Source organism: Somniosus microcephalus, chromosome 14, assembly GCF_052327205.1.
Source record: "Somniosus microcephalus isolate GS21.2 chromosome 14, FLI_Smic_1.0, whole genome shotgun sequence".
Taxonomy (NCBI): domain Eukaryota; kingdom Metazoa; phylum Chordata; class Chondrichthyes; order Squaliformes; family Somniosidae; genus Somniosus; species Somniosus microcephalus.
In genome coordinates this window covers 108568013-108584811 of record NC_141000.1, presented here as the reverse complement: position 1 = coordinate 108584811, position 16799 = coordinate 108568013, and the positions used below count along the sequence as shown (strand labels likewise).

The following is a 16799-nucleotide window of genomic DNA, read 5'->3' as shown; positions in this document are numbered from 1 at the left end:
GGCGGCGGCTCACCACCACCTTTTCAAGGGCAATTAGGGATGGGCAATAAATGCTGGCCTTGCCAGTGACGCCCATATCCCAGGAACGAATAACAAGAAACATGATCTGCTGGATGTAAAATCTGTGGAAGAAATGGGTTGCCACATGTGCCACTAGGCATGGAAGAGAAAAAGCAGGAGACAGAGCATAGACATGCTCTGCCTATTTCATCAAAGTGATAAAGGTAAGGAAGGGCAAGACACTGGGCCATTCTCGTGCAACTCCTTAAACAACACATCCACTGTTAGCTGCCATATCCTTGGGCATAATAAAAAGTTACCCTGGATTTATGTAAACCAATGCAAATTATTCTTAAATAGAGTAATTAAAACAGTAATGGGTTTTCTAGCAAAACTAGATTTAATAGAAAGTTTAAAATCCTGAAACTGTACCTTCAATTTTCACTACCAAAGTTCTTTTTCTCCCCTTTTATACAATCTTTTCCACTGGACTGAATAGATAATGAGATGAAAGGCTAAAAGTTATCACACAGAATAACTAACCTATTGAGAACAGGGATGGAGCGTAATCTAATTTAGACAATGAAAGTAAAGTGCTTTATAAAACACAAATTAATAATTAACACTTTTTAAAAATGCCACCCAATATTTCTAAACAATATGCAAATATTTAGAAATCCAACGGTCTCTTTCACAACTTTAGTAACGTCTTTACCAGATGAGATTCTAATTCTGAAATCTTCTCAGGGGTTCCAGATCCAAGGTAATATATTCTGATCACATGATCACTGCTGCCAGCTGCTAGGAACATGCCACCTTTTAAAAAAGAGGAAAAAAATGATTCTTTGGATCAACTTTTTAATCAGGAACTACAACTAATTGCAACAAATAGGCAAGGCATGCTTGCAATTATAATTGCTCCAACTAGAAGAATGCAAAAAGTAGGATTCCAATTGCACATTTTCACCCACAAGTGTAAAGGCATCAAAACTAAATGCTCCATGACAACAAATGGCTATGCAGCACAGAAAGTACCTAATAAAACTGAGAAACGATTATCTCCAAAATTTAAAATCTTGAACAAAGTTAACTGTACAACCAATACAGTACTCAATTATAATACGGAGCAGTGTTATTTCCAAATACGCCACAGCAGAATAGATTCCAGAAGCCTTACAGTGAGCACTTTGTCAGAGGACTTAGTGAGAACTGCATGGTCAGAGGTTCTGAATGGCGCAGGGAAATAATTAATGGGAAGAGGGTGGGGAAAAGCCTTCCTCATAGCAAAATATATTTCTTTTTCATAAGAAATGTGCAGGTTGACTAACTGATTTGTTGCATGGCACCATATCCCAGACACATGAAACAATCAGCAACCTTTCCAAAGGCAAGGACATGAGGGGATTTAAACACTAGGATGAGAATTTTAAATTTGAGGGATTTTGATGCGGGCACCAATCTAGGTCATCAAGCACAGGAATGATGGGGGAGCAGGACTTGGTGCAGGATATGGGCAGCAGAGTTTTGGATGAGCTGATGTTTATGGAGGGCGGAGGATGGGAGGCTGACCAGCAAAGCATTTGAACAGTCAAGTCTGGAGGTGACAAAGTCATATATGAGGGTTTCAGCATCAGATGGGCTGAGGCAAAAGCAGAGACGAGCAATGTTACAGAGGTGGAAGTAGGCAGTCTTTGTGATGGGGAGGATATGGAGTCAGAAGTTCAGCCCAGAGTCAAACAGGATGCCGAGTTTGCGAGCAGTCTGGTTCAGCCCGAGACAATGGCTAGGAGGGTTATGGAGTCATTGGCGGGGACCAAAGACAATGGCTTCAGTCTTACAAATGTTTAGTTAAATGAAATTGCCGCTCATCCAAGACTGGATGCCAAGCAGTTTGACAATAAAATGTTGTGGCGGGATCAAAAGAGGTGGAAGCTGACTCCATATCTGCAGGTGACGTCGCTAAGGACAGCATGTAGATAAAAAGGAGAGGATCAATGATAGATTCCTGGGGGGTCTCTGGAGGCAACGGAATGAGAGCAGGAAGAAAAATCATTGTTGGAGATGCTCTGGCTAGGACGGGATTGATTGGAGTATAACCAAGCGAGGGCACTCACAACAAGCTGGATAATGGAAGAGAGGAATTGGAGAAAAATAGCACAGTAGACACATCAAAGGCTGCAGAGATGTTGAGAAGAACGAGGGACAATCCATCAGGGTCATAGTCGCAGAGAACGTTGTTTGTTATTTTGGTTAGAGCTGTTTTGGTGCTGTGGGAAGGGCAGAAATCTGATTGGAGAGATTCAAGTGGAGTTGCAGGAAAGATGGGCACGGATTTGGAAGGCAACACCACATTCAAGTATTTTGTAAAGGAAAGGCAGGTTGGAGATGAGACAATAGTTTGCAAGGACAGAGGGATCAAGGGTGGGGGGGGGGGGGGGTTTGAGAAGGGGATGATGAAAAAGGAGAGCGAGCCATTTAACCATTTAGATTTTTAATTATGAGCCGAATATTTTTTGTTTTCGAAGACAAATCAGCAAGCGGAAGTCTCAGCCACCACCCCCCCACTCCGTACAATTGCTCGGTAGAGAGTAAGAGAGTTCAAGCCAATCAGAGACAAGTTCTTTTCGCTAAAGGAGATCTAGTCATCTCTTACATGTACGCAAAATTATATTAAGGAAATTGCAAATACTGAGAGAAAGCAGCATTCGGGCGCTCTCTTGTCCCTCCTCCCACCTGGCGCAAGTCATTGATGCTGGAAGATGCCTTTGCACCAGGAGCCCTCCAGTAACTAACTCAAATGGCCATTTTTCATGTAAGGGTCAACAATAAGTTGTCAAGCTGTTCATCAGGGTATTCCCCATATGCAACTCCACATGTGCAGACCCACCTTCCTACAGGAGCATTGGATAATGATCAGAAAAGGACATTTTAGCCAATTCTTCCCTTCCCTAGGCTCAGAATACGTCAATGCATTTACCCTCCAACTCAAGGAAATCTCTACAAAGCCACTTCAATTAAATTCAGCAGTTTATGTAAATGTATTTTTGGACTTAATTTAATTTAAAATGCAAAGACTGTTTCTGTCACTTACCAACACTAAATGAAGAACAAATCATCGGGGAACCTGGTCTGGACCGCTCCGTGAACTTCAATGGCTGATTCCTTATTGAAAGGCGATATTGGTCAATGTACTCGGACAAAAAAAATTGGTTTTCAACAGAACTACTCATTAACTAAAATCCACCATTTCTTTTTCTGTTTTTCAAATAATTATACCAATGATTTATACAGCAATGCTGCATAATCCAGGCTCAACACTACCAGCGTTATCGGTAGTCTTATTTAATGTATTGGCACCAATGCATTAATGAAAATTTGCACTTAAGCCAATTTACTTTAGTATGTGCTCACATTTCTTGTGTGCTAAACTTTATTCAGCACTTCAAAACAGTTTCACCACGAACACCACAGAACCATAGATATTTATAGCACAGTTGGTGGCCAATTGGCCCTTCGTGTTTGTGTTGACTCTTTTCTGGAAAAATCTAAAGCTAATCCCACTGCCCTGATCTCTCCCCATCGCCCTGTACCTTCCTGTTTCAAATATTTATACAATTTTACCATAAAAGATGCAATGGTCTGCCTCAACCACTCCCTGTGGCAAAGTATTCCATGCTCTAACGACATGCTGCATAAAAAATATTCTCCGAACCTCCCTCTTCACTGTCAACGACAATATTAAATTGATGACCCTTTATCACTCGCCATGCACTATCTAAACACCTCGGCCTAGAAATTGAGTAGCCTTAGCGCCGCATTTGAGGCGCTAGAGGGCCTAGCGCCGGAGTTATGGCCAGTTTAGAAATTCCCTGGGGCCCTAGAATCGGCGGTAGACCGGTAGCGCTGCGCCGGCACCGATGACATCATCGGTGTGCGCAGCGTCCCGGTTGCCGTGGTGACGGGCCCCAGCGCCGAAATTGAGTTGCGGCCGCCTCGCCCGTGGCAGCCGCAACTAAGATTTTTTCAACCGAGTCTTCCCCGAGTTAGCGCCGGCGCATTAAGGTCGCGCGGCGGCCGGCCGCTTTCCCGCCGGCCGCCTGCCCGCACCTCCCTCCCCGGACTCCTCCACCCCCCCGCCCCGCAGAACAGATGCGTCTGGCCTGCAAGCCCGGCACTTGACCGAGGTGCCGGGCTCATTTTTTTCAATATTTGAACGGACAGCGGGCGGGTGCAGGCAGCTCCTCCTTAACTGAAGGAGGAGGCCTGCACTTCCCCAGCCTGCCGCACCGCATCGGGTCCCGCAGCGCCGGATTAGCGCCGCAATGCGGCAGTCAGCGCCCATTGGGAGGCGCTCACGCCCGCCAGTAGCGCCGGCAGCCGTCTGGGCGCGGCGCTACTGAATTTTTGGCGCGCGCAGGGGGACTTAGCGCCGGCGCTAAATTTCCGGCGCTAAAGCCCTGGCGCGGCGCCAACTCAATTTCTAGGCCCTCATATTTTCAAAAACATTTATTAAGTCTCCTCTCAGCATTCTCTGCTCCAGTGGAAATACCTCCTGTATCTCAAGTCTTACTTCATAACGATAGGTTCCAACCACTGGCATCAGTGACAGACTTGCGCCCACCAGAATATCACCTTGTGTTAGGGAGCTCGAAATGCACTCTCCAAACAAAATCCAAGTTTGGAAAGGCAAAAACCTGTAACTGTACCGATGGGTGTTTTTCACATGACCATATGAAAATTTCACATCTCCAGCATTATGTACTATTGAGTACCTATATCCCTAATCTACTTTGACATTTTTTGATGGAATCCACATTTACACAGCATACCATATACATTTAGACCAGAGTATCCAGTTTGCAAAACAACATACATTTTGAAATAGCTGCTTTAAAGTTATGTTTTTCGGCTCAAGAGCAATCAATCAATACTGTTGTCTTATTGGTACTATTTTCAGTTATATATTAGAGTCTCATGAGGCCAAGCAGGAAGCAAAAAGTCTTTGTTATTTTGAAAATATTAATGCTCGGTCATTTAGTTTGGTTCACACTAATACGTTACAATTTCAATTATCTGTGTTCCCATTACCTGCAGTGTCAATGGAGTCTGCTAGTAAGTCTGACAAAGACCTGTCATGTTTAGGCAGAGAAAACAATCTTGCATTGAAATCAACCAGAAAATATATCCACTGATAGTGAATGCTCCTTCCTATGTCTATCTGATCTAAAACCTTTCGTCATCCCTATTCTGAGGATCTTCTGTTACACTTCTAAAGATGCCATATGGCACTAGAATATTTTTAACTTAGTATTTGGGGGGGGGGGGGGGGGGGGGGGGGAAACGGCATCTTCCATAAGTACCAGTGGGAGTAGGAATGCCAGCAGGCAAGTAAACAATCATTTTCAAAATGGAAAAACATGGTGACTCCTCATTATCTGCCAATTTCTTTTATCCATCAAAGTCGTCACCATTCTGATGGATAATTAAGGCTTTACTGTAGCATTAGAATTAGCACTGCTGCCATTACATGGCTCGGAAAATGTCATATTGTATCGTAGCAATGATTATGAATAGCAAACATCAATGCCATTTTTAAAAATAACAAGTATTTAAAATCATCAGTACTAAACTATCAAGTTAACAAAAATGTAAAAGTTAGGCCATTAAATAGGGGACTAAGTTTAAAAAATGGAATGGAAAGCACCTATGTTTCCTAATATGCAAAAATTGTATTTTTAAAGAAGTTAAGACTGCAGTAAAACAGGTTTTAAGTAATTACCACAAACACTGTTTCTGCATTCTTAATAGAACAATTCTGAATTCTAAAGCCAGCTCTATGTAATTTTAATTCTCTATTTAGAGAATTGGTAAAAAGCAACTACAATTATTCTCAATGAAAAATGCTTATTTGAGTCATGGCACAATATTTATTAAAACTTACTTGAACTTCAGAGTATCTGGATCCCACTGCCAAAAGCAAACACTCCCATCAGATCCTGTAGAAGCCATGTACCGTACTGAACCTTTACCCATAGGACTAAACTGAAATAAATGCAGAAAGAGGCATCAATGTACAGTACCACATAATCAGCAGATTTTGATTCACATTTTTAAAAATCCACATTTAAAATCGATCATACAGGCAAAAATAAACTTCCCTTCACTTTGACTTTTTTTTTTTACAAGAGATTCATATATTTAATCTTAATTATATTTGTTCATTAGCCTCAAATAAAACAGTTCAACCATATTTCCAACTTTGTTTTAAGGTAGCTGCGTCTAATAAAATTAAATACAGAAAAACTGAGTTTAAATCCAAACAGCCTCTGGTCGTAAAAATAATCATGGTTGCGGTTATACTACACTCAGTCCGAGATCAGTAGATGAAAAGCGCTCGTGTGTGTTTACATGCATGCAGGGACCTCGCTCCCCAGCTGCCAAATTTTCATGGTGAGCAAGACCATGGACTTCCCAAAAAACTTTGCTTCAGTTTATAAAGTACTCAACAGATCCCCTCCTCCAGCTTTTTAAACTTGCCTCGATACCGCAATGGAATCGTGTTCCATGCAATGTCAACCCTAAGCAGTGCGAAACAACCTTCCCAATTGGGTCTCGTACTGCTATATTCTGAACTCTTGAGACCTGACTCCAGAGTTACACTATCAATTTTATAATGCTAAGGATGCAAAAGTGACAGTACAACTGCACTTTAAAAACAAAAATATTCAAGATGTTAAGATACAATCATATCTGTCAGCAGATAGTGAAATAATTCAAAGCTTTTTCTCGGTGTATTTGCAACCTGCTTTTTTTTTTTATCATCATCAATCTACTGCACTTGCACTTTTTATATAGCAATGCATTTGAAAATCAGGCAGTTATACATGTATAAATCAGGAAATTAGAGGCACATGTAACAAGGGTAATACAGTAATCATAGGGGACTTTAATCTATATAAAGACTGGGCAAACCAAATTAGCAGTAATAGCGTGGAGGACAATTCATGGAATGTATGCAGGATAGTTTTCTAGATCAGTATGTTGAGGAACCAACTAGGAAACAGGCTATTTTAGATCTAGTATTGTGCAACAAGGGTTAATTAATAACCTTGTAGTAAAGGGGCCTTTAGGGAAGAGTGACCATAATATGATAGAATTTTATATTAAGTTTGAAAGTGACTTAGTTAAATCCAAAACTAGGGTCTTAAATCTAAACAAAGCAAACTACGTAGGTATGAGGGGCGAGTTGGCTAAGGTAGATTGGGAAACTACATTACTGTAAAAGGTATGACAGTGGACGAGTAATGGCTAGCATTTAAAGAATACATAATTTACAACAAATATGCATTCCTTTAAGGCACAAAATCCCCACAGGAAAAGTGGTCCAACCGTGGCTAACTAGAGAAGTTAAAGATAGTATTAGATCAAAGGAAGAGGCTTATAATGTTGCCAAAAATAGTAAGCCTGAAGATTGGGAGGATTTTAGAATTCAGCAAATGAGACCAAGAAATTGATAAAGAAAGGGAAAATAGAATGACAGTAAACTAGCGAGAGACATAAAAACAGACTGTAAAAGTTTCTATAGGTATGTAAAAAGGAAAAGATTAGCAAAAGTAAATGTGGGTCCCTTATAGGCTGATACAGGAGAAATTATGATGGGGAATAAGGAAATGGCAGAGAAATTAAACACATACTTTTTCTGTCTTCACAGAAGATGATGCAAAAAACTTCCCGGAAATAGTGGAGAAAGAGGAACTGAAAGAAATTAGTATTAATTAAAAAGTAGTACAGTACTGGAGAAATTAATGGGACTGAAAGCCGATAAATCCCCTGGATCTGATGGCCTACATCCTAGGGTTTTGAAAGAGTTAGCTATAGAGATAGTGGATGCAGTGATTGTCATTTTCCAAAACTCCATAGATTCTAGAACGGTTCCCGCAGATTGGATGGTGGCAAATGTAACCCCACTATTTAAGAAAGGAGGGAGAGAGAAAATGGGGAACTACAGAACAGTTAGCCTGACATTAGTAGTAGTGAAAATGCTAGAATCTATTATTAAGGATGTGGGAACAGGGCAATTAGAAAATAATAATAGGATTGGGCAGAGTCAACACGGATTTATGAAAGGGAAATCGTGTTTGACAAATCTGTTAAGAGTTTTTTGAGGTTGTAACTAGCAGAATAGATAAGTTGAACCAGTGGATGTGGTGGATTTGGATTTTCAGAAGGCATTCGATAAGATGCCACACAAGAGGTTATTAAACAAAATTAGGGCTCATGGGACTGGGGGTAATATACTAGCATGGATTGAAGATTGGTTAACGAACAGAAAACAGATAGTAGGAACAAATGGGTCATTTTTGGGCTGTAACTAGTTGGCTACTGCAAGGATCAGTGCTTGGGCTTCAGCTATTCACAATCTACATCAATGACTTGGATGAGGGGACCAAATGTAATATATCCAAGTTTGCTGATGATACAAAGCTGGGTGGGAATGTAAGTTGTGAGGAGGATGCAAGGAGGCTTCAAGGGGTTATAGACAAGCTAAGTTAGTGGGCAAGAACATGGCAAATGAAATATAATGTGGAGAAATGTGAAGTTATCCACTTTGGTAGGAAAAATAGAAAAGCAGAGTACTTTTTAAATGGTGAGAGATTGGGAAATGTTGGTGTTCAGAGGGACCTGGATGTTCTTGTACACAAATCACTGAAAGTTAACATGCAGGTACAGCAAGCAATTAAGAAAGGAAATGGTATGTTGGCCTTTATTACAAGAGGATTTGAGTATAAGAGTAAAGACATCTTACTGCAATTATATAGGGCCCTGGTGAGACCACACCTGGAGTATTGTGTATAGTTCTGGTCTCCTTACCTAAGGAAGGATATATTTGCCACAGAGGGAGTGTAACGAAGGTTCGCCAGACTGGTTCCTGGGATGGGGGGGAAATGTCTTAGGAGGAGAGATTGAGTAGACTAGGCCTATATTCTCTAGAGTTTAGAAGAATGAGCGATAATCTCATTGAAACATACAAAATTCTTACAGGGCTTGACAGGGTAGATGCAGGGAGGATGTTTCCCCTGGCTGGGGAGTCTAGAACCAGTGGTCACAGTCTCAGAATAAGGGGTCGGCCATTTAGGAGTGAGATGAGGAGAAATGTCTTCACTCAGAGGGTGGTGAATCTTTGGAATTCTCTACCCCAGAGGGCTGTGGAGGCTCAGTCATTGCGTATATTCAAGACAGAGATCGATAGATTTTTGGATATTAAGGGAATCAAGGGATATGGGGATAGTGCAGGAAAATGGAGATGAGGTAGAAGATCAGCCATGATCCTACTGAATGGTGGAGTAGGCTCAAAGGGCTGAATGGTCTACTCCTGCTCCTATTTCTTATGTTCTCATACTGCCTGTTCACATCATTATGAAGGGGACAGAGAATTACATACCTACACTCAAATGTATACGCAGAATGTGGTTTCAGGCTCCTATAGTCAATCAGTTTTCTGAATTGAATCAGCAAAAATCGAATGGTAGCACAAGAAGCCACACGAGTTTTAAACACAAGTAAATGCATACTTTGTGCCAGTGCAAAGCAGAACTGAGTTCTTTGAGGCCAAAATAGTATTGTGTTATCTTGCTGAAATCAACATTTGGGAGATCAGGCCAATGGAACAGCACTGTAACACAATTTTGCTATCAGCATAATGAAAATCTCAAATACGGCACCAAAAATATAATGGCAGAATTAAGAACAGAGTAAAAACCTTTGAGGGCATGAGTGGCCACAGATTAGAGATTTAAGCAAGAATATTTATACCCATTATTTAAGGTTTCATAAACTTTATATATTTTTCAAATTACCTGTAGAGAGGTAATGGATCCCGTGTGTCCCTGTAGTACAGCTACTGGGGCACACGTTCTCAAGCACCAAACTCGAATTAGTTTATCACAGCTGCCAGCAGCTAGCATAGTGTTCTCATAATTCACAGCCATGTCAGAAATCTCAGTGGAGTGGCCTCGTAGGGTGGAGAGTAATCGACCAGTATGTGTGGCCCATATCTTCACCAGACAGTCATCAGAGCCCTGGAACATAATTAATCTGTTAACGTGTTGCTTTATAATCTTCAGAATATTGCAGAGCCTTCAAATCCTCCTGTGCATAACATCACTCAATTTTCCATCCTTCCAATGTAAGTGTACATCCTGCACAATTTTAAGCTACTGCAGTAATTTAACATACTGCAGTAATCTAGCATTTGCATATTAACTAAGAATATTGCATGCTAAAAATGTCGAAAATCAAAAAATTGGTACAAGCGTAAAAATTAATTTTGTAAGATTTATTTTTGCCTATAATTTGGAGCACAAATCAAAATATTGATTACCTTCAGTTCAGAAAATGTATTAAGAGGTGTTACAGCCAAGACAAGGGGGTACAGTAGCATAATAGTTATGGTATTGGACTAGTAATCCCGAGGGCTGGACTAATGATCCGATAACATGAGTTCAAATCCCACCAAGGCAGCTGGGGAATTTAAATTCAGTTAATTAAATAAACCTGGAATAAAAGCTAGTATCAGCTAATGTTGACCATGAAACTACCAGATTATTGTAAAAACCCATCTGGTTCACTAATGTCCTTTAGGGAAGGAAATCTGCAGTGCTTACCTGGTCTGGCCTATGTGACTCCAGACCCACAGCAATGTGGTTGACTCTTAACTGCCCTCTGAAATGGCCTATCAAGCCACTCAGTTGTATTTAAGGCAACAGCTCACCACCACCTTCTCGAGGGCAAGTTGGGATGGGCTATAAATGCTGGCCATGTCGGCAACATCCACATCCCATGAATGAATTTTTTTAAAAAGTGCTCGTAAGGCAAATCTAACTGATAGTTTTCTGGATAGCAATGAAAAAAGTTTGCAAGAAAATGTGCAAAGAAGCCTATAGATTTCATTCAACGCAACCAGCTATTGCAAGAATTCAAAAAGAACACGCTTTTCTCTGAAGCCAGATTTACTGAGACTAGAATCCATGAAATAAGGGACAGGGTTTGTATGTCTATTTCAGGTGTTCAGACTGTCTCTTCAGTAGATTGTGAACATAACTTAAGATATTCTCTGAAACCACAGTGATAGGTGGAGCCAGGCAGAAATTAATTTAGGATTTCACAGATGCCAGCTACTTAAAACAAGTGACTGGAAGTTTAATACAACTGGTCAAATTTCAATGTAGATTGCATAAACTTAACCAAGTGTTATGTAAAAGAAAATATACATTATATGTGAAAATCACCAAAACAATTCTGCACAATATGCAGAAGTACAATAGTGCACAACATATGTAATTTTGTTTTATGCAAACTTGTGATTAATTATGAATTACAGCTATAGTTGCTGAGATAACAGGTCAAAATTGTTAACTCAATTACTACAACAAGAAACAACTCATGTTCTGCCATTTAAGGATCCATCCAAATCTTTCACTAAAACATCACCATAATGAACTTCTGGTACATCTAAACACAGCAAATGAACAGAATTCACTTTTAGGAACAAAATCTTGAAATATTAAGCTATTAGACACTGGATTGGTCAGACTATTTACAGTAAAAATTATTGTACTGAATTACACCACCTAAACCCGTAGGGAAATTGGCCATCTGAAATAGTTAACCTCATTATTCATCCAACTTTTGCATCAGCAGCTGATTGAAATTTTAATGGACATTATTCAAGCACAACAATTATGCAATTTTGTTATCATTCTCATATGTTGCTTTCATTAGAGTTCTTCCACAGTCAGGATTCCTCTTAGCCATTATTTTTAAATCAGCTATATATCATTTTTTCCATACAAGTTGGCACCTAACATCTGTCAGTTGCCGCCAGTTCCAAAACTCTTAGCTGGATTTTCATTGAGCCGTGGAGGGGCTTAAAATCTCAAAATCTGGGGGCACGAACCCATCCCGCCCCCATGCCAGTTTCAAAGGAGGCAGATACCCGACCTGTGCTGGGAGCCGCCTCCCCGAGACGGGAAGGGGATTAGTGCCAATTAACTGCCTGTTAACAGGTAGTTAACAGGCAGTTTTTAGCCTAATCCCTATTTTTATTGCTGAAGTGTGGGATTCCCGACGGCTCCAAACCACGCCAAGTTAACGAGGCAGACCATCGGGCTGAAGGGTTCGAGATGTCCGGTGTTCAGGTGAGTGATGGGTGCATGAGTGCAAAGGTAAGTGTGTTTGGTGTGTGTAAAGTGTTTAAAGAAGTTTAATTTACCTTTACTTACCTTTACAGCCTTCCTTCCTTCAGGTCTCGGGAGTCCCTCATCTCACCGGCACAGAAAGCAGAATGGCCACGAGCTGTCAAAAGTTGCAGCATTCAGCTCTCTGTTCTGGAGAGATCTCTAAATCAGCCCAAGAGGAAGGAATTAACTTCGTGTACAGATTGTCAGTGTTTGACAGCTTCAAAGAGCTGTCAAATGCTGATATTTCATCTGTCAAAAGCTCTTGACAGATGAAATGTCAACCTGTGACATCACCTGTTGCCGGGTGGCCCTTAATTGGCCTGCTGAACCCGCTGGGCGGGCTCAACAAAGTCAATCAAGTGAAAATCGCGTGGGTTGGCCACAACTCGATGGAGGCGGGACGACAACCCCAAAAGTTGTAGTCCCGCCTCCATAATCAAAATCCAGCCCTTAGTCTGCAACATTCCATCCATAAGAGTAGGATTAACATTCTTACTTGCTACAGCAAAGTCCTCTATACTGTCATTTCTATGGTTCTATATGCGATTAGAATAGATAGATCCAGTTGAACAGCTGGAACCAGCAACAGTGTGATGCCCCTTCCATATTCTAATTTATATGATTCTACCCCAAATGAGCTTTGAGAACTGACACACAACATAAACGTGATGAAAAATCTACTCAAGTCATTGAACTATTGTCTGCCAAATAGGGTACAATGTTGAAATTGTCATAGTTTCTTCTTCAGAGTACTTCACTATTGACAAATACAAACACCATGATGCTAAGTTTCATTAATTTATTGTGTATTTTGCTTATGACAAAATTACAGTTAGCAGACACCTATTTAATTCAGCAGCTGTGTTGTTTCAGTCCTGGGCTTAGCTGCATTTCATATTTTAATCTCATTTTATGTTTTCCTTCATAAGAAATTTAACCACATTAAACAATGACTATTTTCCTTCTCATGGTAAAGAATAAAAACACAAAGAATTTTCTTTTAAATATATATTAATTTCTTTCTTTCCTTCACTCCATGGTGTCCACGTCATTTTCACATCATGCTCACAGACCATTCACTTCTGATATGAGGCACATAAAAGCAGCCATATAAACATATAAAAGCAGCCCAAAATGACTTTTCCTTCCTGTCTGAAAAGCATTTGGCTTCCCACTTGGTGCTTTGCCATTACAGAATAGCTGAGGATGGCAATTTATCACATTGGAAAACTGTGACACTAACCTTCGCCAATATGCTACACCATTTGATATATACCTGTACTTAATATCTTCAGTTATTAAGCAAACCAAATTCAAAGCAGCAGAACACAAAATAAATGTTGTCCTCACAGAAAATCATTACTTACAGTAAAAATCCTGTGTCCAGTGCGATCAAAAGCAACACAGTACACAGAAGACAGATGTCCAAGAATCCTCCGGTGCATCTTTATATGCTGATAGGTACTGGTTGGAAAAATGGAACTAAAACGTCCACTTCCTGTCAACTGTCTGCCACGGACAATCTCCACTGCAATAATAATTTTGCATACGGTTGAATTTTCTGAGAAAGCTCCAGTCAAATATACAGCATCATCACAGCAGAACTGCACTGAACTCACACTTACCAACACTAGGTGGACTCCCATAGGTAATGGGCACTTCTGGTGGTCTTCCTCTATGGAGAGCTGCAAAGGCTGAGCCTCTCCATACAACCTGCTTGCAATCTTAAACCAAGAAAACAAGCTTCATTATTAATATATCTATCAAGTTACTTTAGACAAAGTACAAGGAGACAAAAGTACAAGTACTTGCGAAAATTGCTTTTCTTTTGCTCAAAGTAGATTCAAGTATTCAAATGGAAATGCTGAAGTTTTTTTATGTAGACCGTAAACATATCACCTCAGCTGATTTTTATGCTGTTTTAAGTAACTAATTCCTGATTAACAGTGTAATGGTGGAGCAGGGCAAGCAAGCCAAAAGGAGAGAGAAAAGTTTGGGTCTTGACTAGTCAAATGCAAAACTGCAAGAAAAGGTTAAACACAAATGCAGCTTATCTTTATTAATCAGGACCAGTCAACACAAGTTTTATCAGATTACCAAGGATGTCACATCACGGAGTGATGCACACTGGTGGCCGCATCAGGTCTGCCAGAGAGCAGAAGCTTAAGCAGAAAGACAGCCTTAAATATTTGGCAGGGACCTGGAGGATGGATGGCAACCTAGGAGGAATCAAATCCGGGACATGGCATTTAAGGAGCAAGGTGACTTCAGGAAATGAATGAGTCTAGGATATGACAGCAGTCCAAGGAGCTAGGTGGCCTAAAAAAAACAGGAAATATGACAGAACAACAGATTTTAAGCAGCAAGGCAGACTGGACCAGGATGTGGTAGCAAGCTGGAGGAAGGGGAATAAGGTGTCCAGCTTCTCCTACACAAAAAGAAACAGCAAAAGGGACATAGTCCAGTAGCAGATCATAGCATTTTCCTTGCAATGCCTTGTTTTTTGATTTTGGCAAGTGCTTGCTCTTCAAAGCGCTGTTGGTTTATTAAAAGAACTAGCACTTAACAAAAAGCATCAGACTACGAGCACCATGTACAACTCCCAGCTGAATTGTAGGTTAATCACAGATTCTAGATTAGGAGAGCTGGTAATGCACCATTTCGTATTTGTCCCATGAGAGAGAGAGGCCAGTCTTTATTGTGGGGATAGAATGGAGGAAAGGAGGTAGAATGGTTGATAATTAAGTTATAAAAGGAGGACAGCATGAGAGAAATTAGATTTTAAACCAGTTCTGCACATGTATGTAAATAATTATACAATGTTAATCTCCCAGAGGAACAATATGTAGCTATAAATATTGTATGCCTCCTTTAATTGCTATGAGTGGAACACTGCATTTACCAATCAACATCCTGAGCTGCCAGTACATATCACTTGCAAAAGCAGTCCCACAAGATAGAGAAGATAGAATCCTGGAGGGCCACCATCTCCCTCATGTTGGATCAAATGTACCAATTAAAAATAAATTCAGTGCAAGAACTGAAGTATGGAGACAGACTGTTCACTTTTGATAGTCCAAAACAGGAAAGATAATTTAAACACCTGATATCAGAGAGTATTCGTGAAGATGGCTTCCTCACCCACATCAGAAACATATGTACCAATCCAATGATTTAGAAGTGCTTCATCTGCTTCCCCAATGACTTTGTGTACATAATATAGTATGGAGATAGACAAACCAGCTAAGTATCACGTTGCATCCCTAGTCTGCAAGACAGCAGTTGGTGGGGTGAATTGTTGGTGGGGTGAATTGTTGGTGGGGTGAATTGGAGGAGGGGAATGCAAGGGAACTATAATGGTCTTTACAGCCCTGGGTTGGAGGGAGGCGGTTAGGAAAGGGGTAGAAAGAAGAAAAGAAACCAAATTAAAATTTCCACCCCAGATCACCATCCAGCATTCTCTGCTGGAAAATAACTAACTTGCATAGAATCATAGATATTCACAGCACAGAAGGAGGCCATTCGGCCCTTTGTGCCTCTGCTGGCTCTTTGAAAGAGCTATCCAATTAGTCCCATTCCCCTGCTCTTTCCCTATAGCCCAGCACTTTTTTCCTTTTCAAGTATTTATTCAATTCCCTTTTGAAATGTATTATTGAATCTGTTTCCACCACCCTTTCAGACAGTGCATTCCAGGTCATCATAACCAACTGCATAATTTTCTTTCCTCGTGTCACCATTGGTTCTTTTACCAATTACCTTAAATCTGTGACTTCTGGTTACTGACCATTCTGCCACTTGAAACAAGTTCTCATTATTTACTCTAAAACCATTCATGATTTTGAACACCTCTATCAAATATCCCCTTCTCAGCTCTAAGGAGAACAACCCCAGTTTCTCTAGTCTCTCCACATAACTGAAGTCTTGCATCCCTGGCACCATTCTAGTAAATCTCCTCTGCACCCTCCCTAAGGCCTTGACATCCTTTAAAGTGTGGTGCCCAGAATTGGCCATAATACTCCAGCTGACGCCTAACCAGTGTTTTTTTAAAGGTTTAGCATAACTTACTTTCTGTTGTACTCTATACCCCTATAATAAATACTAGGATCCCATATGCCTTTTTAACAGCCATCTCAGCTTGTCCTGACACTTTCAAAGACTTGTGTACGTCCACCCCCAGATCTCTGTTCTTGAACCCCCTTTAAAATTGTACCATTTAGTTTATATTGCCCCTCCTCATTCTTCGTACCACAATGAATCACTTCACACTGCTCTGTGTTAAATTTAATCTGCCCATTTCGCCATTCTGTCTCTATCCTCCTGAAGTCTGTTACTATCCTCCTCACTGTTTACTACGTTTCCGAGTTTCGTGTCATCTGCAAACTTTGAAATTATGTCCAGGTCATTAATATACATCAAAAAGAGCAGTGGTTCCCAAACCCTGGGGGACACCACTGCACACTTCCCTCCAGGGTGAAAAGCATCCGTTGACCACTACTCTCTGCTTTCTGTCCCGTAGCCAATTTGAAGTGCAGTTGCTTCAAAACTACTTGCCATGTAGGC

The 16799-nt window shown here is 40.6% G+C and overlaps 1 protein-coding gene across 1 annotated transcript in view; it reads right to left on the bottom strand.

The window, feature by feature from the left end:
* The window catches only part of LOC147107826 (bromodomain and WD repeat-containing protein 1-like), a 122544-nt gene that overhangs the window by 100257 nt on the left and 5488 nt on the right, over positions 1–16799 (bottom strand). Inside the window, exons 6-11 of the mRNA XM_086007167.1 lie at positions 13865–13963; positions 13607–13767; positions 9858–10079; positions 5942–6042; positions 3092–3162; positions 716–816 (exon numbers count right to left, since the gene is read on the bottom strand). Of these exons, the coding sequence (XP_085863293.1) occupies positions 716–816; positions 3092–3162; positions 5942–6042; positions 9858–10079; positions 13607–13767; positions 13865–13963 (755 nt within the window). The remainder of the gene's footprint in view (positions 1–715; positions 817–3091; positions 3163–5941; positions 6043–9857; positions 10080–13606; positions 13768–13864; positions 13964–16799) is intronic.